This window comes from Calypte anna, chromosome 19, assembly GCF_003957555.1.
Source record: "Calypte anna isolate BGI_N300 chromosome 19, bCalAnn1_v1.p, whole genome shotgun sequence".
In the NCBI taxonomy this organism is placed as follows: Eukaryota; Metazoa; Chordata; class Aves; order Apodiformes; family Trochilidae; genus Calypte; species Calypte anna.
This window is the reverse complement of record NC_044264.1, coordinates 3,214,538-3,238,511: the sequence shown is the minus strand read 5'-3', so window position 1 is coordinate 3,238,511 and position 23,974 is coordinate 3,214,538. Positions and strand designations below refer to the sequence as shown.

The 23,974-nt window shown below is 49.8% G+C and overlaps 2 protein-coding genes across 4 annotated transcripts; both read right to left on the bottom strand.

The window, feature by feature from the left end:
• Window positions 1–464: 464 nt before the first annotated feature.
• Window positions 465–22,309, bottom strand: MKS1 (MKS transition zone complex subunit 1). 3 transcript variants are annotated; one of them, XM_030462732.1, is made up of 18 exons: window positions 13,049–13,143; window positions 12,845–12,957; window positions 12,712–12,779; window positions 11,511–11,666; window positions 10,993–11,090; window positions 10,662–10,790; window positions 10,249–10,353; window positions 9,553–9,661; window positions 8,999–9,055; window positions 8,123–8,165; window positions 7,542–7,604; window positions 6,724–6,794; window positions 5,855–5,924; window positions 3,872–3,979; window positions 3,222–3,355; window positions 2,450–2,532; window positions 2,270–2,367; window positions 465–1,782 (listed from the first exon to the last, which is right to left on the bottom strand). In XM_030462732.1, the coding sequence occupies exons 1-18, from the start codon at window positions 13,126–13,128 to the stop codon at window positions 1,676–1,678; spliced, it is 1,692 nt and encodes a 563-aa protein (XP_030318592.1). In that variant the 5' UTR covers window positions 13,129–13,143; the 3' UTR covers window positions 465–1,675. The 3 variants fall into 3 exon arrangements, with proteins under 3 accessions (XP_030318592.1, XP_030318594.1, XP_030318593.1); XM_030462734.1 differs by lacking the exons at window positions 11,511–11,666; window positions 12,712–12,779; window positions 12,845–12,957; window positions 13,049–13,143 and adding an exon at window positions 22,305–22,309; XM_030462733.1 differs by lacking the exons at window positions 11,511–11,666; window positions 12,712–12,779; window positions 12,845–12,957; window positions 13,049–13,143 and adding an exon at window positions 11,273–11,484.
• Window positions 15,026–23,786, bottom strand: LOC103535864 (schlafen family member 11). The gene is made up of 5 exons (XM_030462667.1): window positions 23,684–23,786; window positions 22,025–23,133; window positions 20,492–20,620; window positions 18,295–19,042; window positions 15,026–17,302 (listed from the first exon to the last, which is right to left on the bottom strand). The coding sequence occupies exons 2-5, from the start codon at window positions 23,124–23,126 to the stop codon at window positions 16,489–16,491; spliced, it is 2,793 nt and encodes a 930-aa protein (XP_030318527.1). The 5' UTR covers window positions 23,127–23,133; window positions 23,684–23,786; the 3' UTR covers window positions 15,026–16,488.
• Window positions 23,787–23,974: the final 188 nt, after the last annotated feature.

The window sequence follows — 23,974 nt, the reverse complement described above, 5'->3', positions numbered from 1 at the left end:
TTGCTGATAAAGAGAATATTCTCTTAACCTTGTAACTCAGTCCTGAAAATGCTCCAGAGCTCTGCTCTTCAGCTCTGAGCGCTGAGTGCAACAGAACCACCCGGAGGGAAATGCAGCACTGCTCAGCCTGCATGCAATAAACACACAGGGCCATGACGTGAATTATGATTAAAAAATGAGATAGTGAGGGCTACATAATCCCTGCACGCTTCTCATCCCGGGCACTGAGTGGTTCAGGCTCTGGGAAACGTGACAGTGTCATTAAAGATGTTGACAGCACACACACCTCAACCCCGGGACTGTGGAACCGGGCACACGTCAAAACCCAGAGAGCAGACCTGACTCACACCCAGGACACATCATCCAGCTCCAGGCCAAGGACACTGTGCTCTGCCTAACAGCCCAGGCTGCCTAACACGTGCTGGCAGCCCCTTCCATCCCAAAGAGCAGGCGAAGAAGGTGAGCAAAAATCCTTTTATTATTGAAATTCCCAGGTACATTCAAGCTGCCAAACAGATCTCGGAATTGAAACAAGGTCAAGGAGGAAGCAACCCAGGAGCTTTGGTTTTCCCAGTGAAGGCTGAGACAAGATCAAAATGTCCTTACATTATGTGAGTGAGAAAGTGAGGAAGACAATGGAGCATCAGGGAAGAGGGGGATGCTGTAACAATCACACACACAGCTGCAAAGCTCACCTTTGCTGTGAAAGAGGAAGGTGCAGAGCAAAAGCAGGAAAGCCAGCTCCTATTCCATACCCTGCCCAGGAGTTCTAACTTTACACATTCAGACCTGCATCATCTCAGCCTAAGATTTTTCTTCCCATCCCTTGTGCTGGGAGCAGAGGGAAAGAGCACGTGGAAACATGGCTCATGCACAAATAAACCAACAGAGCCCAGTCAGCCTGCAAGAAGCCTCACTCCTGGGAATTAAGGATTAGAACAAAAACAGGGGAAGAGAAACTCTGAGAAAAAAGCAGAAGAAACTGTAAAAAGGAGGTACAGGAAGGAATCAGTGCATCCAGAACAATGAACCACAACTCCAGTGAGCAGCGTGAAAAGTCCAAAGTTCAGCTGCTGTGCAAATGTTATAATCTGCTCTCATTGTCTCCAAACCATTCAGCCCCAGCCAAAGTTCTGCTACAAACTCAGAGGACCTCGTGTTCCCAGCTGTGCTCCTGCACAACGAATCCTCCTGCTCCTCCTGGCAGAGCCGGAAATGTTATGGGTGCAAACAGCAGAAGAGAGAACATAGCCCTTTTCTCCAGTTATCCATCTGCCAAGCACCATTCCTTTGCTTTGATTTCAAACATTACATGTGCCCAGAGAGCTCTCTCTCTAGGAATCAACTTTAAGGCACAAGTGGACGTGTTCATTTTACCATTGACTGGCAGCTACAAATGCTAACAACAACCATCAGCACTTCTCAAGAAGTCATCTACTCATTTCATGAAAACAAATAGAATTCACTCCTTCCACATCATTCTCTTCTTTAAGAAGAAAACTAAATTTACCAAGTCATGCAGACTTCACATTTTTCTAATAATTCCCTATTCAGCTCCTGAAAAGGCGTTAGAGGGCTCACAGCTCCCCACATCAGTATTTAAGTCTCAGGACTGTGACTCCTGCTAAGAAGAGGAGCTGGTGCTGGGGAGCAGATGCTGAGGGGAGGTGGTTGATCAGGGTTCCTGGGACTGATGCATGGTGGAGGCAGAGGGGCCGATGAGGTCTTTGGGAAGGCTCTCACGTGCTTCCTGCATCCTGCGCCGGGCCCTCTGGAAAGCCTCTACAACAGAGCAGGTGACAGCAAGCCAGAATGCATCAGACAGCCCCAGGGAAGGGAAGAGCCTGCCCAGTGAACATCATCCCTCCTGGAGCAGGAGTTGCACTTTCTGCTACTAAGTTCTACCAACAAAGCACTCGGTCCTTGCTGCTCTCTTCACTAATTTCTACCGCTGTCTTTCCTTTGCGCTTAATGGAATCAGAGACAGAGCCTGTGCATCATGCCACAAGCTATGCTGAGGGCCAGCCTGGGCAGCCCAGCCTCAGCTCTGCTCTCACAGAGTGGTTATCCCCTTCTGCCTGCTGACTCCTGAAGTTTCCACCTCAGATCAGAACATTTAACCTCTCGCTATGGACTCAGAGAGCTTCACAGGGGGGTGGAAATTATCCCCAGAGTAATGGATTCTCCTGAAATACACTGCTCACTCTGTAAAAAAGGTTGAAAAAGCGAACTAAAGGCTTGCCAAGGAGAACAACACAAAAAACCCTACCCAAAACATTGTAGACAGAGCTCTGCTGGCTGAAGCCTCCAAGCCGGTCCAGTACACTCTGCATGCGCTGCCTCAGGGCACTGGTTTCCAGAAAAGCTCTGCAGAGAAGTACAGCAGGAGGTCAGGGCTGTCAAAACACAGCACAAAAGAGAGAACTGGTACTCACTCTGCTGCACACACTTGGACTGCTGCAGGCAGTACAGCCGGAACGTGATGCTCCCCGTTGTCTGGGTGCGAAATCCAAAGCGGCTCAGACGCTCTCCCTGCAGAGAGAGCAGGAGCTGGATGGAGGACCCCAGCCAGGGACCTGCTGCACCAGGCTGCCCCACGCCTGTGCACACCCAGTCCTGGGGGCACAGCCTCCCCCTGTTCCACTGCACGAAGCAAGTGAGGTCAGAAGGGCAGGAGGCTCCAGGCCGTGCCCAGGACAGGACCTCAGTGCCAGCAAACTGAGGGTGCAGTAACTGTGTCAGGGCTCATTCACACACAAAGCTGCTGCTTGCTCCTTACCCCAGCAAACACCACTCCACCTTTTTTAAGAATACAAATTTTTTGCCTTCCTCATGAACTGCTTGCTTCAGGAAACTGTTCTGGGCACAGTACAGCCCAGATTCCTCCCAGGAACAAAGAAAAAAGTCTATAGCTGGCAACAAAACCTGATGTGACAGACACTTTCTGGTCAGGGACAGGACAAGCAGAGGAAGCTTTGTCTTATCAAGGCTTTGGTCCACCCACCCCTCCAAGTTTCACAGACCTCAGGAAGCAGAGAGCTCTGCCTCAGTGTTTGCCTATTCCTCTTTTCATGCTCCCTAGGTCAGAAGACATTTCTTTAGTCAGAAGGACAGGACCACCATCCTTGTTCAAACCTGGTCCAGGCTTTGTACAGACATCTGAAGCTGAGAGTGCAATCTCCTGTCTCCCAGCAAGAGCAATGCCCTGGAGCTGAGCCCACCTTGAAGGTTGATGGTATCCTGGCATAGGTTATGTCCTCCAGCTCAGGAGAACCCCCGATGAAAAATCTCCTCAGCTCAGCGACTGTGCCCAGCTCCACGGGGCGCCAGGTAGGGATGGTGAGCATGTGGAGACCTGACCCAGGACAAGAGAACATCTCAGCAGCTACCACCAACAATCTATTCAGAGAGGCAGAGGACAGCATGGCAGATGGATACCTGCTGACCCAAACCCCAGCAGGCTGCAAATGGAAACAAAGCACAGGGTCTCTGTAACACCTCCTGAGTGAGTCACCCCACACAGTACCCCCTGCCCAGCAGCAGCATCTCCTCACTACATGTGTCACAGGACAGCTCTGACCCTCAGATTCCATGTGAGGCAGAGATGGCTACTGCTATAAGAAAGCTGGATATGTAGCATCCCCTCAGGGCCTTATCACATGAGGCTTTCTGATGGAACTGCCAAAGGAGCAAGGACAGCACCATGATGCACCTCAAGAAGGCAGAATGGTGTAGGATGCACCAAATCCTTCCTTGCTGCTCCACAGAGAGCTAAATATCCCCTTCAGTAGTCAGAGGATTCAGCCTTCCAGCTGAAACCATTCAACCCATCCTCCCAGACAACTACAATAATGCCCTCAGTATGTTTTACCTGGAGATGCTGGCAGCACCAAGGAACCATACCCTTCAACACGATACCTCTGCCAGAAATCCAGGGAAAGGACCTCAAAGTAGAGAACAGGCCACTGTGGCAGACTGTCTGCAAGAAGGGAAGCACATCACAACTTTGTGAGACAGACTATCACAGAAAAAAAAATGCTAAACACCCAGCTCTGCTGGTAGGAATGAATTCCTTTCTGTACTTCTCCTACAGTGACTAACCTAGAGGTACAGGTGATTATCATAGAATCATAGAATCATAGAATTAGCCGGGTTGGAAGGGACCTCAGAGATCATCTAGTCCAACCCTTGACCCACCGGAGCAGTTGCTAGACCATGGCACTGAGTGCCACATCCAGTCTTTTTTTAAATGTCTCCAGGGACGGAGAATCTACCACCTCACCGGGCAGTCCATTCCATAGCCTGATCACCCTCTCCGTGAAGAAATTCTTTCTAATATCTAACCTAAACCTCCCCTGGCACAACTTAAGACTGTGTCCTCTTGTCATGTTGAAGGTCGTCTGTGAAAAGAGTCCAGTTCCCACCTCGCTACAGCCTCCTTTCAGGTAGTTGTAGACAGCAATGAGGTCTCCCCTGAGCCTCCTCTTCTTCAGGCTGAACAGCCCCAGCTCTCTCAGCCTCTCCTCATAGGGCCTGTGCTCGAGTCCCTTCACCAGCCTGGTTGCCCTCCTTTGGACCTGTTCCAGGACCTCTACATCCTTCTTAAACTGAGGGGCCCAGAACTGGACACAGTACTCGAGGTGTGGCCTAACCAGCGCTGAGTACAGGGGCAGAATCACCTCCCTGGACCTGCTGGTGACGCTGTTTTTGATACAGGCCAGGATGCCATTGGCCTTCTTGGCCACCTGGGCACACTGCTGGCTCATTATTTACCCCATTATTATTTACCCCAGCAAGAGGAAAACGCTCAGATTTGAGGATGGAAACAGAATTATTGACAAGATGTTAAACATATGGGAAGGTTCTTTGTTTTGATAGCAAGTGCAAACTGGTTCTTAATTATCTTGCAGCAGAGAAGCACTTTTGTGAATAAGAAGACCTCTGACCTTTCACCTCTGACCTTACCTATACTACGGGGGGACTATTAACTCAGATTATCCTACAGGTTTCCAAGCATTTCTTTTTTTTTTTTTTTTCACAGTGAAACAAATGAATTGTATTTATTCTAGGCTGAAAATTCATTAAAGTTGGCTGATTACCCAAATCCAACATGGATGCTAGATTTAAACAACAAGGCATGTCACATAGCTGCCCCTAGCAATTGCAATCCAAAGAGCAGTGGTGATGGTGAGGAGCAGCAGCAGTGTGGTGAAGCAGCAGGAACAGGCAGCAGAGAAGCCCAGCTTAAAACAGAGCTGGAAGTTCCAAAGTGACATGAACTACACAAAGATTATACAGGTCACTGAGCGTGTCTACACACATAAGACTCAGCAGAGTTTTTGTTATGTACAAAAAAGCTGCCTGTTCTTTCTGGCTCTCTACAGAGCACCAGACATGACAACACAGCACACCAGGCATTTGGAGCCAGACAAGCTGAGATCCAAGCAGTTTTGCAACTGGATAAAGCCTGGAAGCAGGGCAACACCAATGAATCATGGAATTGTGTTGGTTGGAAAAGATCCTTAAGATCACGAGGTCCAACCCAGCACTGCCAAGGCCACCACTAACCCATGTCCCTCAGCACCACATCTCCACAGCTTCAAAATCCCTTCAGGGCTGGGGACTCCACCACACAACCACCAGTGCTAATGCATTGCTGGGCAGGGCAAATACAGGATGTGTCCTGAGGCTGTGTGGTGACAGGGGGGACATTTGCTGAAGGAGCAACATTTCCCTTTGTCTAAATGTGTCCTTTCCTCTGGCTGAGTGGCAGCACTGAGCCTGACAGCACGATGCCTGCACTGTGAGCAAAGGAATGCAGAGCTACACACTCCAGAGCAACAAGGAACCACACCTTCTGATTCATCTCCTTGGGTGAAAAACATCTCCAAAGTGAAGGGGTAGCAGAAGTGTGCCACCTGATCCTAGAAAAGGAAGAGGACAGAGATCAGATCCCTAGTGACTTCATCAGTCACTGCAGGGAAAGAAAGAACCAAGGGGGGAAAACAGGTAACAACATCCTAACATAATCAATCACATCCCACTAACAAACACCTCACTGCAGGATTGACCTGCACATGCCCCCAGGTGCCATGGTGATGGAATTGGCCACCAAAAATAATGAAAAAGGAGAAAAACATCTCAACTGATAATTCAGCCAGTTGCATAACTACCCCACTACCACGATCCTTACAAAAGCCAAATAGATACAATGACATTACACAAATGTTGTACAGTAATTATTTTTGTAATATGCAAATTAGCTGACATATAGTCACCAAAAACCTGATAAAATTCAAATGCTGTCCTACAAAGCTGGAGACAGTAACAGAACCAAGCTCCCAGATAGAAGGAGGGTTTGTTTTGAGAAATCAGTTTAGAGACTGTGTCCATTGCTGCCCCAGGCAAACCAGAACAACATTTTGTTAACTGAGCATCTGAGAACACAAAAAGCAAAGCTCCAAAGGCAATAATCAGCCAGAAGAAGAAGAAAAAAATGAGGTTCCAGAAATTTGCTCTGAAGCAGTTTCATTCAGTCTCACTTTATTTGGACACAGTGGCACTCTGAAAAATGGCATGTACAGCTAGAATGAGGAGAATCCCAAACATGCTCTGCCCTTGAAAGGAGCTCTCAAGACAGGACCTTTGCTGAACATGTCTGCAGTTTGTTACACACATTCCATGCCTGTTCACAGCACTCTGCAAGCCTCAGAGAGTCCTTACCCAGCCAACTCTCTTGGTGGCACAGGTCTGTGTCACTCCTGATAGCTGCTGGAAGGCAGGGCTTGACCACTCTGGGAGAAGAGAAGGTGAGCAGAGTGGTGAATGCTTTGGGTGGGAGGGAGGACCCCAAACCAGAGCTAAAAGCAGATTTGTCAGTCCCAGGTGACTGGGGTAAGATTACACCACCCACATTGATTCTCCCTAGATGTGTCCCACCCAGTCCTCTTCCAGGCAATGGCTGCTCCCCAAAATGCACTGAGCTGTCAATAAAAAGCACCAACTCCATCTTAAGATAAAAGTAGAACCCTCTACACATAATGTAGCTAAGTGGTACTTCTATGACAAACGTCAGGATATAACCAGGGAGGGAAGCCAAGAGGCAGAGACACAGCTTCAGGGGAATTAAACATGCAGCAGGATGTGCATGCAAGTGCTGGGAAGCTTATTTAGCTGTCAAAATCTACAATGTTTGTGTCAGCACAAACCATGAGAACCTGATGGTGAGCACTGTCATCAGACAAGGGCACTGCTGAGATGGAGAAGACAGGAAAGCTGCTCTCCACTGTACAAGGAATGAACTTTGGGCAGACTGCTGGGCTGGTGAAGGAGCCAATGGACAAGAGAAGATGCTACCTTCTCCCAGCCATGAGTTCAGCTCAAACAATGAGTCCTGCATTTTTAGCTCTGAAGATCTCTGTCTAGATCTCAGCCCCAACCCTCACTTTTACTGACTTTCAGCAGAGCTGACCTAATGCACCAGCCAAAATTTGCTTCATTCCTAAACCTGCTGTGACAAGGCTGGAGATGGGAATACGTACGGTCAGGCAGCTCCAGGAAGAAATGAACATAGAGGTTGTCATACTCATAGCCTTGGGCTGAAACTGAGAAGAGAGAAAGAACTTCAGCTGCTCACTTCCACACAAACTCCTCCAGCACTCACTGTAGACTTTTGAGAGAGCCAGCACCAATAACCTCAGGGACACAACCAGTTACTGCTGGAAGCTGGGGAAAGCCAAGGAATTCAAAGCAACAGAGTATGACCCTCAGAGACGATTCCTTCTTTAGACTCATCCTGTCTCCATATCAGTAACCAGGTATGGAGGTCACACATTTAATTTGCTTTCTTTGCTATAATCACTATTATGTGCTCTCATTTCTCCAGATCTGTGTGTATTCCTAGAGCAGCTGCAGCATTTGTAACCTCCAGGCTGTAAATGCCACTCAAGGAGTTAAGTCTGCAAAAACAGGGGAAGAGAAGGAGGAAGAAAAGAACTCTAGGGAGAAAATCACCTACTCTGGACCAGCTTTTGATCCAAGAACCCCTGGACCCTTCACAGCCTCAGCCATCCCAGCAGCCCCAGGTTTGCCCCTGCAGTTACTGGTCAGAACAAGGACTCACCTATTTCCCCATTCACAAAAAGTCGCAGAGTACCAGGGAGAGTCTGTAAGGAGAAAAAGACAAACAAAAGCTCAGTGACCTCTGGTGGGACCTCACAGAATCCCCTCCTGACAGTGTCTAACACAGTGTCTTTCACAGACATTTGTACATAAATGTTTTGCTCAGGTAGGAGCCACATCTTCCCATATCACTTTCCAGAACTGAGCAGTCCCTCTGGAGGGGAACTCCACCCTCTCCCTCTGGAGAGAGGGGCTGCTGAGAGACCACATTCCTAGTCTGCAGGACTTTACTGCTCTGTAAATAGTTCTCTTACAGGCTTCCAAGATAATATATACAACACAGTCACTTGCAGAAACCATAGTCCTGTTTCTCACAGAGTTTTCCTGCACTTGACTAAGGGGGGGGAAGTGGAGGAAGCAGCACAGAAAGAGCCAAGATGCTCTAGTGAAGTACAGCAAACTTGGCAAACAAGATCTGAGCAGAACAGTGAGCGAGAAGGGAAACTGCATGAAGTTTGGGAGTGGGAAGGACTGTTTACTAGAATAAAGTGGCACACAGATGTGTCTGACATTCAAGAAGTTAACATCAATAATTATCCCAAAAGATATAAGCCCTCCTCTCTTCCTAAAGTCTTATTTACAGTCACAGACCTTCAGCTAAGACATGCAGCCTCCCACAGACTGCAGTGCTGGTCCCTCTGACACAGGATGGGTCCACTGCAGCCCGTCCCCTGTGTGTCAATTCTCTTGGAAGCTTTAGGGTAAAAGCTGCCAACCCTTGAGAACAAAACAGTCTGAAAATTGTGGTCCCAACAGCAGCCATGCCAAGCAAGTCAAGAGCCTGCCAAGGCAGCAGGACTCAGGTTAGGATACTCACAGTTTCAAATTCTGAGCCTACAAGACCACTGAGATATTCCTTGTGCCGACTGTAAAGCTGAAAACACAGACAAGGAGATTAGAAAAAGTGTGTTGTGATGATGTATGTTGTTAATTTTTACAAAAACAAGAAAAAAATAGAACTCAAACCAAATGTAAGTTGTTGACAGGCTCAGCATACAGAGGGGTTTAATTGTTATTGCAGTTATAAGGAATATATGAATGTAATAAAACAAAGATGCATCAAGGCTGACACTGCACTGAACTTCAGCTTCAGAGCAGACCACAGAAAAGAGCAATCTAAGGGAAAAAGCAGCTTTGAAAAATCATATCTGGTACTGGACAGTGCCTGTACCTAAAGTAAGGCATAAAGCAGTCAGGAGTATTTGTTGGAGTTCTCAAGTTGTTGGGTGTGATGAGGCTTGCTGTCAGTGACATTCATTTTGACAACTTTAGGTGTCTACAGCACTAACAATTAAATCCCCAAGAGAGTCTGAGCTCCCTCTGTCAAATCAGGAGAACTGCTCCACAGGAAGAGTGGGGGTTGGTCCTTACATCTCTGAACAGACACTGCTCACGTTCCTCCTCCTCTGGCTGCACTGGGGCAGACACATTCTCAATGGTGTATTTCCACACCTCTGGCTTCTCTCCTTCCAGCTTGATCCTGCAGAGCCCCAAAACACACAGGGAAAACTCCTCCATTTCACAGAAACACAGAATTGTCACAGTTGGAAAAGACTTCTAAGATCACCACATCCAACTGTCAACATCCTCCCCCAAATAAAATACAAAAATCAATATCTGTATCAGCCACCAGAGCATGTCCTGAAGTGCCTCATGGATGTGGTTTTCAAGTATTTCCAGGGATGGTGACTCCACCACCCCCCTGGGCATTTCACAGAGATGAGGCAGAGGCAGCAATAGCACCATCTGTGCCCTCCACACGCAGCAGCCCCCAGCCCTGGGCAGGCACTGCCCACCCACCCCTGCCTTCCAGGTGCCCCAAGGACTCAGAAAGGAGACTCCCTCGTGCCCAGCAGAACCTGTAACCCCAGGGAATGCCACCAAAGCCCCACACATTACACACACAGTGACACTGAGCACGGGTACACAGTAATTCGTCTTATGAATCTCTGGAATAAAATGAATTAATAACCCTCAACTGAAGTCAGGCCTGAAAGGTGCCCAGGACAGAAGCATTTCAGCTCTCTGTGACAGTCCCATGAGAGGCACCAGCACTGCCCCACTCACCTGTAGGCTTCTTTGGTGCCAGTGAAGTCAGGCTTCACTGTGATCACCCCATTGCCATCCACCTTGATTGTGCAAAGAACATGTTCATACTCCCTGTGACCAAGCCTAGGAAGACAGGAAGAGAGGCCACGTGGAGGCCATGGACACTCTCTTGCTCTGGAACAGCAGAGGTAAAGGCACACGTGGGGGTAGAGAAGAGAAGGAGCACTCCCATACATTCTGACACTAGTGTAAGGAGCCTTTAGGAGGGATACACTCAGTTACCTCCCAACTGAGGAAAGAGGCAGAAAGAAATAGCAGGCCTGAGTTACTGAGCTCTTGGAATTCTCTCCTCTCAACTAATGAAAGAAACAGGAGAGTTGAGTGAGGAGGGAAGATGGGTTTCCTCTGGGGAAATGAAGGATTTTACTTACTTCCCGTAAGGTCCCAGATCCCCCATGATGTACATGGTCTGGACAGGAGTGTTAATCACATGGTTGTTCTTTATAAATTCCTCTGAGGGCTCCCAGGTGATGACTTTTGTCTTCAGAGAACTTGCTTCTCTGTCAACAACAGAACATCACAAGTCACAGCTCAGCCCAGCACTGGCAGCACCAAACCCCCCACCACCAGAAGTCAAACTGAAGAGTCCCATGTGGGACACAGCTCAAGCCACCCAATTCCACACACCAGGCTGATCTGCAGCTGGGGCAGCAGCACCAGGACACCTGCATTAACAACCTGCAGGCACCACTCTGCACTCACATGGGCCTACGGTCTTGTCTTCTCCTCCTGACATTGGCCATCCTCTCTGCCAGGTATGATGGCACCTCCTGCTCTGAGTCTGTTACCTTCTGACAGTGCTGCAAGAGAGAAACAGCTGGGAAGCAGATCACTTACAACAGGACAGCTTTCCCAAATACAGGTCCCCTCTTGAACAGAGAACACTTCAGGACACACACACAGGCACAAACTGCTGCAAGACTGTGGATTGCACTTGCTGTGCTCTTGGCAAAGTACAGCTCAGCTTCACCCAGGAAGTTACCTACAGAGTGACACTGTGAAGCCAAGTCCCTGCAGGCTGTCAGTGCCCCTGGTTCCAAAACAGGGGGATCCCATCCCAGCCTGGGGCACGAGCTGAGCCTGCTCTGCACTGTGTCCTCCTGCATAGAGGGGAGCTGGGCTTCTGCATGGCCAGGAACTGGGCAGTGCTCCCTCCCCTTTAGTCCTGGTGGCTTCGACAGGCAGTGCAGCACAGATTGTGTGTGCCTGAGGGCTGGTACCTCCTCCAGGTTGGTGAATCTGTCGTGGTCAGTGTAGGTGAAGATGCGGCGGTTCTGTCGGCCCCCGACCCTCCCCAGCCTCGTGATCTCCTCCTGGTACTGACGCTCCAGTGGAGTCTGGCAGGCTGACTGCTTCTGGTAAAGATCCACCTCAAACTGAGAGCACCACAGATAAAACACAGGAGCTGCCTCTCACTGGCACTCAGAGACACAGCTGAGATTTCCAAAGCCACCACACAGACAGACAAGATCCCTTGGGAACCACAGATGGATTTCAGTTGGGGCCTTAAAGCTCATCCAGTCCCACCCCCTGCCATGGTCAGGGACACCTCCCACAGCCCAGGGTGCTCCAAGCCCCATCCAACCTTCAACACTGCCAGGGATGGGGCACCCACAGCTTCTCTGGGAAACCTGGGACAGGGGCTCAGCACCCTCACAACAAACAATGTCTTCCTAAGATCTCATGTCAGTCTCCCCTCTTGCAGCTGCAAACCCTTCCCCCTCATCCCATCCCTCCAGGCCCTTGTCCCAAGTCCCTCCCCAGCTTTCCTGGAGCCCCTTTCAGGCACTGGAAGGTGCTCTAAGGTCTCCCCATGGGATTCTTCTCTTCTCCAGGCTGAACACCCCCAACTCTCTCCCCCTGGCTCCAGAGCTGCTCCAGTCCTAAGCCATCACCTTCTCTGGACTGGCTCCAACAGCTCTGTGTCCTTCTGCTGTTGGGGACCCCAGAGCTGGACCCAGCTTTACCCCAGGGGGGTCTCCCCAGAGTAGAGCAGAGCAGAGGGGGACAATCCCCTCCCTGCCCTGCTGCTGACACTGCTGGGGATGCAGCCCAGGACAGGGGGTTTCTGGGTTCAGGGTTGAGGTTCTCATCACACAACACCCCCAGGTCCTTCCTCTTAGGGTTGCTCTCCATCCATTCACCACTCAGCCTGGATTTTTTTCTTGAGACTGCTCCGATTCAAGTGCAGGACCTTGCACTTGGCCTTGTTGGACTCCCTGCAGTTCAGTGCCATTGAAACACCCCGAACTCTGGCAGGGCTGCAGCACCAGCCCGGCAGCACCCACCCATATCCCGGGAGGGGCTCGGGCCGACCATCTCACCCGGGAGCAGGAGGCCCTACAAGGAAGCGCGGCAGGAGGGCTCCTTGGGGGGACAGAAAACCCAAGGTTTCTGGGGTTCACCCCGACTTGCACCCACCTGGCTGAAGAGCTTCTCCTGCCACCCCACCTCCGCCTCCTCCTCCTCGTCCGGGGGCTGCCGGGCACCTGCGGGAGAGCCTCCGGTCACCCCCGGCGCCGCTGCCCCCGTTCCCCCCGGGCTCCCCACGTACCCTTCTGCGGTTGCTCTGCCAGAGCCAGCGCCTCGGGGCCTCCCGGACCGGACAGCGCGGGCGGAGCCTCCGGCAGCAGGGGCCCGGCCGAGGTGACCCGCTGGATGCGGACCCTGTGTGGGAGGGAGGAGAAAGGGTCACGGCGGTCCGGGACGGTACTGGTGCCGTGTCGGGACAGTGCCGGGGCAGGATCCGAGCGCTTACCGGAGGCGGAGGTTGCGGACGGGATCGCGGGACCGATAAACGGCGCCGGCAGCGCCCGCGGCCCAAAGCGGCTCCGCCATGGCCGCGATTCGCGCCTCACCATGGAGACGGCGCGGCACAGCGCCCCCACGCGGCCGGAGGCCCGTGGTCCCCGAGAGCCGTCCCGCCCCGTACCTCCCCCCGCAATCCTTCCCGCACCCCTCTCGCAATCCTCCCCGCACCCCACCCGTTCCCTCCCCGCACGCGGGGCCGCCGAGATCTCTGTGTACGAGGGGATCCCGCCCCGCATCCCGCCACCGGCGCGTGCCCGCGGTCTCCGCGCTCCCACGGCACTCCGCTCACCCGCGGTGTGAGCCCCGCAGCCCCGTGTCCGTGCTGAGGGGGGGGACACACGCGCTCCCGGCACGGAGCTCCAGGACAAAACCTGTGAGGAGCCGAGCGTCAACCTGCGCCTTTCCCTGGGTCATTCCCTGCCCCTTCCCCAAGATTTGGACAATTGGCTGCCAGGGAATGGGGTGCCCAGAGGGGCGGGGGGGGGACTCCATCCCTGGAAACATCCCAGACCAGGCTGGATCCATCCCTGGAAACATCCCAGACCAGGCTGGATGGGGATGTGAACACCCTGATGTGGTTAAGGTGTCCCTGCTCACTGCAGGGGTTGGGCTGGATGAGTCCTTCCCACCCAAACCATCCCGTAATCCCAGGGACACCATCGGCATCCTCCTGCCCGGGCCTTGCTCCTGAGCCTGTCCCCCCAGGGCTGGGTGGCAGTCCCTGTCCCCCCCTGGTCCCTGTCCCTCCATGACAGGATGGCAGTCCCTGTCCTCACACTCCCCAGCAGCCATTTTGCTGTCACTGCCCGGGTGCCACCGGTTTTGCTGCATTTCCCAGCCCTTCCCAGCTCCGCCTCCTCCCCCAAGTCCTCTGAACATTCTGGAGAACCTCCTGCACCCTAAGGTGCAACCCCTCTGCTCAGAGCTGTCTCAGGAACCGCTCAGCCAGCATCTGGCTCCTCTGGAGCCTTTCCTGGAGCCAGCCCCAAGGGGAACTCTGTCCCTCCTGCCCACCAACGTGGTCACCTTGGTCCTCTTGGACCTCCTTGGGCTCTTCTTGGGAGTCACTGCCCATGCCCTGGTGTCTCATGGCTCTGCAAACCAGGACTCCCCCTCCAAAGGCTATTCCAGCTGGGCTGGGAATTGCTCCCCTGGGAATGTGTATCCTGACCTGTGTGTCCTGCAGAGCTGCCATGGTGTGTGCCCAGCCAAACACAACCAACAGCCCCCAGTACACAGCCTGGCAGGACTCAGATCTTCATTACCCATGCTGGAAATCCATCGGCAGTCCTTGCATTTTCAGACCTGGAACACTTCCTACAAATAGCAGATATCAAAATCAAAAAAAGCCATTTATTCCAGAAAGGCAGAAAGCTGATAGAGTTTTACAAGTCACGGTGATTTTTATTTTTTTCTGGGCAAATATGAGATTATCATGTCTGTTAATTCAGCTTCTAAAAACCAGAGTAAGCAATAATTGGAACAGTGTTCCTAGACAAACACTGTCAAAGCTCTGGCACCTGAGACAGAAAGAAAAGGTGTAATTATGTGGTAGAGTCTCAATAGGTTTTGGCAAGTGTCGTGTCCCATGACCTGAGCCAGGTGAGAACTAAAGGGGATTCTACCTCCCAGGCCTGGGTTTCCCTTTGAGGGTGACCAACGATGGGGGCCCCCTTGGACCTCCCAATACCCCTTGATCAGACTGAGGTGAGACAACACTCAAGGTCTGAATGCAAGATTTAATTAGAACTATAAATTTAAAGATTTAAAATTACATATAAATTTAATAATATAAATATTTAATTTAAAAAGATTTAAAGATTTAATTAGAATTTAAAGATTTAAATACTTAATTAGAACTATAAAAGGAATAAAAGCACAAAAGCTGGTACTTCAATTATTATAAATGTTCAGGCTAGGCAATCACAAAGGTTGATTATTTAGATCACAAAAAAAACACAATATAAGAATGCTAAAGCTGAGTAACCAGGGAAAAATTGGTGATAACTTAATGACTTTAGGAAAGTAAAAGAGAAAAAGCAAGCAAGATTGAGTGGGAAAAGAAAAGGTAAGAGATAACAAAATCACCAGACCTGAACCCAGCATTGGACCAGCCAACGGGGAGGGTTGGTGTCAGGGAAACTCCCAAAGCTTTGGGGTGTGTGATGGGGGCTGCACTTCACTCTCCAGCCCTCACCTCTGTCCTGCCCAGGCCACCTGCAGACCCTCACAACTGTCTCCCACCTCTCCAGCAGCCCCTTTGGGAATGCTCATGAGGATTATTTGTTCAGGGGGTTGCAGAGGTGGTTTGATTGCTGAGGGTCCAATGGAGGGAGTACAGTGGTTTCCCTGTCTGGTCCCTTACAGCATGGTCAGGGTTTGAAGAGCCACAGTGCTCAAGGTAGGGTTGACCTGGCGGTGAGGAGGAGGCTGCCAGCACACACACATTTTAGTGGAACAGGTTGTCAGCTCCCATGCTTGAACAGTCCCAGTTAGAATGAGGAAATCTCGGTGAGCCACTGCAGTTTTTAAGCAGCTCTGGTGGGTACAGATGTGAGCAGCTGCCAAAAGAGGAGCACAAGGGAGAAGCATCAAAGCGAGGGCCCTTGACAGGCTGAAGAAATTGGCTGCCAGGAACACCATGGAGTTCAACAAGGAGAATTGGAAAGGCCAGCCCCAGGCAGCAGTATGTGCTGGGGACTGAGTCAACTGGGAAACAGCTCTTCAGAGAAGGCTGCTGGGGGTCCTGATGGACACCAAGTTGAACTTGAGCTAGAAATGTGCCTTTGTAGCAAAAAAGAGCAACTGATGACTTGGGCTGCATCAGGAGGGGTATTGGCAGCAAGTCGAGGGAGCAAATTCTTCCCCAATACTGGTGAGGTCACACCTGCTTTGGGCTCCCCAGTACACGAAAGACAGGGACATACTGGGCATACTGGATAGAGTGCAACAGAGAGCCATGAAAGTGATGAAGGGTCTGGAGCATCTGTCCTATGAGGAAAGACTGGGACTGCTCAGCCTGGAGAAGGCTCAGGAGACCTCATGCAGTGACAGGAGCAGAGGCAATGGGCACAATCTGAAACACAGCGGGGACTTAAACAGGGACAGCCCCTGTGGCATTTCCAACCCGTGGTTCTGCCCTGTAGTGCTGAAACAAGTCAGAATGTGCAGTCAGCTTAAAGAGCAGAGGAATCGAAACAGTGTCCTGTGATTTATACAATTAGTTTGTAATTGTTGACTTCCTTCTGCAATTGCCATTTTCAGCAATCTGCTCCCCCAAGGTGGTGAAGTCCTTCAATTAAAATCCCCTTTATGACATCCCACAGGCCTACCCAACAAAATACATATATGAGACTGCATAATTGTAGGGGGGGTTTTGGCATGGAATCAAAAAGTCAAAAAAAGGCCTCCTAGGAACATCTTTTCTTTGTGATACAGCAAATGGAACTTGGTTTGGGCTCTAGATGCTGCACAGAGCAGAAGATTGAGAGATATTTCCTGTTGTGCAGGGTTAGGGTGGATGCAAAACACAATTCTCCTCTCCAGGCCTGAGAAGCGTCGGATGCTGTCAATGACAATGACGTTTTCTGAAACATCCACTGCTGTGCCCAGGGACAGCCTCACCTTGCATTTTCTTACTTGTCTTTTTAGCTCAGGTTCCAGGTCCAAACGGAACATATCGGCTGCAGGCCCAGTGCTGCACAGGACTGCAATATCTCTGGCAGAATAGCCTTGCTTAAAGTAGGCACAGCACTCCTCGGTCACATACGTTACCATTTCAGATGTTTCCATATTTCTTTTTATTTTGTAGTAACCTAAGAAAGAATGGGCACATTCAGCCTCTTTAAACAACTCTTCCAGCACCCCATAGGGCATCAGTATCTTACGTTCTTTGAGGATTTCCTCCATTCGATCAAACATGAATTTGCATATATTTTTGGCATTACGGACCACTTTGGTCAACCATTCCTGAGGATATAGTTCTGAAAAATCAAGACCACAATCATACGGGTGAGTGGTCTGAAAGAAATCCATGAAAATCCAGAAAATGCCATTATTTTTCCTCACTAGCTCCTGGGCACGTCCGTGCCAGTTTTCTTCAGAACGAAAATTCTGAGCTTCATCAACCACAATGTGTTTCACTTCTGGAAAGTTCCTCCCTAAGAAGGCAGCACGTGTCACAGACTGGCAGATGCTATTTCTGTAAAAAAAAAAAAAAAAAAAAAAAAAAAAAAAAAAAAAAATTTAAAAAATCAAACAAACCCCCCCTGACGTGGTTAAAAATATGTGCCCAGACAAAACCTGCATTGACTGCCCCCATTTCTCATTGGGTTTGCTCAAAGGATTGTTGCTGCTTGCTGTTGATAACTACCCAACACCATTTCATTTGCCCAGTGGACTCCAATGGCTCGGCCATGCACAGGCCTTGCTGCCCCTGGATCTGCCAAGGAGGAGACTTGAGCCCACCCCCCTTCCTCCGTGGGGACCCTTGGGCAGGGCTCTCCAGGGCTGTCCCTCTGCCCCAGGGGAGGCAGCATGGTGCCTCTGGACACCACCAAAGGAGAAGAAGCATCTCGTGTGGCTTTGAGCTGTCTCAGTGGAGTGCTGGCAGCGTGGAAGTGGCCAGTGGCCAGTTGTCTGTGGCCAGTCCCTTTCCCACCTGAGCTGGGCTGTGATTCCCCAGTGCCAGGTGCCTGCTCCCCCATGGTACCCACTGAGCTCAGCATGCTGGCACACATGGAAATGCAGCCTGAAGGAGACTGAGGAATTTGTCTGTCTGGAATCCTCTACCAGAGGTCAGCAGTTTTTGTTCTCCTTTTCTGGATGGCCCAGGTCCAAGGCCAGTTCCTAGCTCAGTTCCTTGCATTATGCCCAGCACAGCCTTGAGGCAGCAGCAGGCAAAGGCAGGGGGGTGGTTTTGGTGCCAGCACCCACTGTAACAAACTGTTAAACCATCTTTGGAAGGTCTAACACAAGCCAGCAGTCACTGAGTGTGGGATTCCCATTGCACTCAGTGAACTCCAGGCCTGGTATACACCTTTCCTGAGGGGATGGCAGGGTGTTTCTCTGAGCCAAAGTTCAGTATTTGGCACACAGATGTAAAATTGGCAGGACTTGTCCTGTAGGTACAGAGCATGGAATGAGAAGAACTGGAATGGGGAAAAAAAAGAGGAAATTCACATTATTGCTTACCCCACAAAGTTCTTCAAGGGTTTATTTTCACAAATGTAGAGTACCTCTTGTGCAGAACAGTGAAAGATGTTTCGTATTTTCTCCACAATCTTCAAAGCCATGATTGTTTTCCCTGTTCCAGGAAGGCCAATGACAAACAGCTCCTTGACTTTGTGCAGGTTTTTGGAGAGCAGCTCATACTGTTTGAGAGTGAGAAGGCTGAAAATCTCACAGCCCAGAGAGTCACTTAAGAAGGACTTAAATCTCAGCACAACAATCACCAGCGCCCGCAGGAAGTCACTGACATCCCTGGAGGTGAGGACATAATCCTTTGGGTACAAACTGGAATAATCCAATGGATTTGCTTGCTGGGGAACATCAACCTCTGCAACTTCCATCTGGTCCTCTGGGCCATTCAGGTGAAGTATTTTGAGGATCACACAGAGTTTGGAAGCATATCCCCCATCGTTGACCAGCGCCTGCTTTAGTTTGTATGCTGTTTCTCTCAAGCTTTCAGATTCAGCAGAAGAGGGGTCCTTGAGCACAGTGTACAAGACTGGGAATGTGTTTTCAGCTACTAAGAGAGCATCACACACAACACCCTGTTTTTCCCACAATCCAATATCAACAGCCCAACTCCTTGAAAATATCAGTATCCCCTTGCTCAGTGGGTGGATTTGTTTTTTCATCAAATCCTTTAATCCAGGGTACTCTGAGAACAGGTCAGTGCAGATGGCTTCTGGTTTCCATATGATTTCATTAGAACCCACTAGAAAAAAAATACTAAAAAATTAGAAAAGCAAAATACATAATTTACTCAACACACTGGTTACTAGAGGAATAAATTATACCATGAGGTCATCAAAGTAAATGATGCAGTGTGAGTTAAAAATTCAGGATTCCCATGATACCTGGTGGTAAATCTGTAAGGATTTTTACTATGAATAAAAGAGGTATAAACTCCATGTGCTTCAGGCATGCCTGACTTCTAAATGGAATTGAAAGAAGTCCCTCTGGGAGGGGATCTATCTCCTTTCTATCTGCCTTCTGATTATTTAGGCATTCTTCTGACAGATCTGTTGCTAACACAGTGAGAAACTGGTGGCTGAACCAGAGGGAGCAGCCCACTTGCAGCATCAACAACACTTCCAGTGGGTACAGCAGGGGAAAGGCACTGAGGAGCATCCTCAGTGTCCTGGTGGAGAGATACACACCCCTAGAAACACAGGTCAATACATGAAGATACCTCTCAGCCCAAAGCTAAACTTGGTGCTCCTGCAAAATAACAAGTCACGGTAATTTGGGAAAAGTCTTAACATGAATCTTCTCTTAAATGGAGAGGTTAAAATGACAGCTACGTTCCTAGCACACAGGCAGTCACCAACACAAGCACACCTTTACACTGCCTGTCACAGCCTCCCCTTTAACAAACACATTCTCATCAAGAAAGAAGCAACTGCAGATCCTGGACCAAAACACCATCACCCAATCAATACATTGGTTAACTGATTACCCTAAAAACAGATGTGAAAAGACAACAAAACATGAAAATAGTTCAAAAAATGAGCAATCCATACATCCACGGGTCAGATTTTGGAAAAAATTAACCCACTGACTATGTTTAATGGGAAGTTCCTGGCTGCTACTGGCTGGAGCAGTTCTGATACTGCTCAAGGACCTGGAATTCCATGTCTCTCCCATGTGTCACAGAGCTTGACCTAAAGCCCCAACCCTGCTGTCAGGAACATTATGGGATTTACACTGCCCTTTACTTCCATTCCCTTGGCCTTGGTATCTGGGAGGACCTGTTGCTCAGCAACCATCACTGCTTTTATAGCTGAAACAGTCTTCTCAAAAATAAAACCAAGGCAAGGTTCTCCATCCCTGCATGGTGAGGGATTACATTTAGAGGCAAAAAGGGGAAAAGAGATCAAAACACCTGAAAAATCAGGGAAATCAACATTCTTGGAGCAGTTGTATCTTTTGAATACCCTAACGTTCCTCAGTGGCTGGTACTGGAACCAGTGGTTTCACAGCTTTGGTGGAGATATGGACAGTGGAACTGAGTGGAATAAGGTCCCTTCCAACCCAAACCACTCTGTGATTCTACGATAACAGTTGTTTGCCCGAAATCTTTCATTTATACCACATTATCTTCTATAAATTCTGTCAAATACAATCTTAAATTTTAAAAAAAGTTCCAGAATAAGTGGCTTACCTGGATAGAGGCATTCTTGGAGTTCAGACACAGGCTGGAGACCAGCGTTTGAATAAACTGGCCTTATAAGAGGAGGACCATTTGCCAAGCTGAGTTCATTCGTGAATTTATCAGCCAGATTTGAAAGATCTCAAGGAGGGGGAAGAGAAAAGTATGTTACATCCATCAAAAGCCTTCTATATGAATTTCAAAAACACAGCACTAAGCAGCAACTAAAATTATTGATCTAACACACCCTCCTTCACAATCCTACTCAAGAAAATGCTTCCTGCAGTGTTAAGAATGAGTATTCCACCCAACCAACAGGATCTTGATTTGCTGTAGATGCTCACTGCACAGATGGATTCACAGCTCAAAGGCAAGACCTTGACTCTACCAGGCCAGGACCACAGGAGAGGTTTTGCCCCCTGGTATGGGGCTGGGACCCTGCTGGGACAGGAGGTCCCTTCCCTGAGGCAGTCCTTGCTCAGGCAGCCCTGGACATGCAGGCAAGGGAAACGTGTGTTACAGGGAATGGAAGGAATGGAAAGTTAGGTCAGCTTAAGACTGAAAAACTCTTACTCAAGTCCACGGTGGGAATAAACTCTGTAGGACCAGCCACGGAGGTCTTGTTGTGGGGTGAGGGAACAAAAGACAGGACATTGACTTGGAAGAGGCAGGATTTCACAATGAAGTGGGACAACGTGCCTCAAAACAAGCAAACCTTTGCACCCCTGCTCCTTCAAAACAGCCTTTAACACCCTGTGCCAAACCATGTTTTGGCAGCCATCTGAAAGGCAAGCGAGGCTTGGAAAGGGGCAGTGTTTGGAACCTGCTGCATGCAGAGCATTGCTTGCTGAGGGGCAGACTGGCAAGGACTTCTCTCAACCTCAGGCTGATCTCTGAAGGGAGGACTGACCAGTTTTAGTAGCTACACTAGTGTTGCTGACTTCATTAAAGATGTTATTGGTACTTGATAAGGCGAAGGAAAAGAAAATCTGCAGGTCAGTTTAACACCACCATTACAGCTTAAAAGAATTACCTTAGTGCTGGCATGCAACCTGTGCCAGGATCTACACAGATCAAACCAGGGCATGGAGATCAATCCTAACATCGAGCACTGGGGATTTCACTCCAGAAGTACCAGCACCACTTCTTTTTCAAAATAAAGCCCTTTTAGGTACCTAAAGAGGTCAGATTTCCTGCAGGACATCACTCCCTCCTAAGCATCTTAACAGAGAAGTCTCATTGGGAGTAATGGAAAGTCCTGGGTGATTCTGAATCTTTCTACCTCACTTAGGGACATCCAGGATCTCCAGAAAGGCTTATTCCAGTAGGGAATGCTTCAAAAAGTCCTGTCAAACCAGTTCAGAAAGTGATGCTTCACAAAAGGGTTTGCTGTTGGAGGCCATCACTCTGGGGCCTGTGGCTGTGCCCTGGGTGCAAGGACCTTTCTAAGCTTGATGAGAACATTGAACATGACTCTTTTCTCCCATGTGTTTGCAAACCAAGGCAGAAATGGAGTTGGTGCTAAGGTAAAGCACCTGGTTTTACCTGGGTCTGCAGCTGTCATCAGCTCTGTCCATCTCCTCGCACTCATTCTCTCCACTCTGCCACCCGTTACCTCCCAGGATTCGGGGTTATCATGGAACACAGCACAGCAGAAGCGTTCAACTTGCACGGCACAGACAAAGCTCTGGAAGTCTCTGGAGTCATCAGAAACATTCAGGATGTAAGTTTTGTACTGCACGCCTGCCTGTGAGCTGCAGAAGTGATAGACAGCCATCGAGCCTATGGTATCAGCTACTGTTTTCACTAAAGCTTCCTTCCCCACCTCCTCAGGGGTTCCAGTGACTATACCGTCGTCATCCACTCCTATAAACAAATAACCACCCTTAGTGTTTGCAAAGGCAGAGATATATTTTGGAAGGTTTTTCCTAATGTAGACCAAGATATTCTTTGTAGAGAAGTTCTTAAATTCAACATGTGTTGACTCTGTGAAGTCTAGGACCTCCCCAGCTGTCAGTTCATATCTTGTTTTTAAGAACCTGGCAGCAGCATCTCGGATGTTTCGTTCCTCAGTGTTCTTCGGGCTGTCCCTTGCTCCCTCATCAACATTCAGCAGAGCTTCCTTAGGGCTTGGCCCATCCTCATTGCAGGGCTTTGCATTGGCCCTGCTTTCCTTCCTTCTCAGAAACTCGCTTGCAGTCATAGATTCAACTGAAGTGAAAGACCTGCAGGACAAACCAGTGCTCAAGCTACAGATACGTGGCTTTGTGCCTGCAGTTTTCTGCTCTGCATCTCCACAGCTCCATGTTTTAACAAAAAGCAGCAAGTGGCTCTGCTGCTGCATCCAGGTGAAGTACTCGCTCGTCTCGGAGCCGCTGATGCAATCCCTGAGGCTCTGCTCTATGTCCAGACCAATCCCATGCTCCTGCAAGGAGTAACCTGCAGTTTTACTTTCCATCCTCACTATTCCTCCTCCCGAATTCAGCAACGCACACGCTGCTTGAGCAAGTTTCTTTTGTTGCATTTTCTGAATCTCAGAGGTCTTCTTTCGGTTCCTGCCTCCTAAAACTATTTCCCCAATGTCTATCACTGTATCAGGATAGTCTGTTTGCAGATTAACCAGAAACTGCTCTTCTTGTCTGGCCATCCTGGTCCTGAAATGATAAATCATGAAAAAGGCTTCACGATTATACACAGCAAAGCATGTGACAAGAACAACCACACGCCTTCGGCTTAGGCTCTTTTTAATGATATTATAGGCTTACCCTATTATTAATGAACTGGAAACAAGAATAATTATTTGCAATACACAAACAAATCAAAGACAGACTATCGCAAAGATCCCCTCAGGAGTCACGTTAATTAAGCTCATTGATTGGGCTCTTCTGTATTGGGCACCTCCTAGCTGCCCCCCTGCCTCCACAGCTCCACGTGGCGACCTCTGCCCGGGGTCACTGCCGCGCTCCCAGACGCTCGGGGGATCCACCGGACCGACCGGAACCATCGGGCCGCCTCCACTGGGCGACTGCAGAGGGCGGCGGGGCTGCCCCGGGGGGTACCGGAGAGCGCTGGGACTCGGGAGCGGGGTAGGAGGGGAGCGGGGTGTGGGCTGGGGGGACAAGGGGACCGGGAGCAGAGGGGGAGCGGGAGGTGCCTGGGGAGGGAGACGGGGTACAAGGGTCCCGGGAGCGGGCCCGACCCTACCTTCCCGGGGGCGCGGGTGGCACCGGGCTTGGCTCTGGCGGAGGCTGCGAGTCCCAGGGCTGTGTGGGAGCCTCCTCGTCCCTTCCCGCCTTTCCCGCGCTCCCTTCCCCTTCCTTCCCGCCCTCCGCCGGCGCTCCCGCCCCTTTCCCGCTCCTCAGACACCAGGCGCTGTATTTCAAATAGTTTTAATTTTAAAAATATTCTATTCAGTGCTAAAATAACTTTCCACTTCCACGCGCGGCCGCGCCCTCGGCTTCGCCAGGCTCGATCACAGACTCGGCGGGACATGCA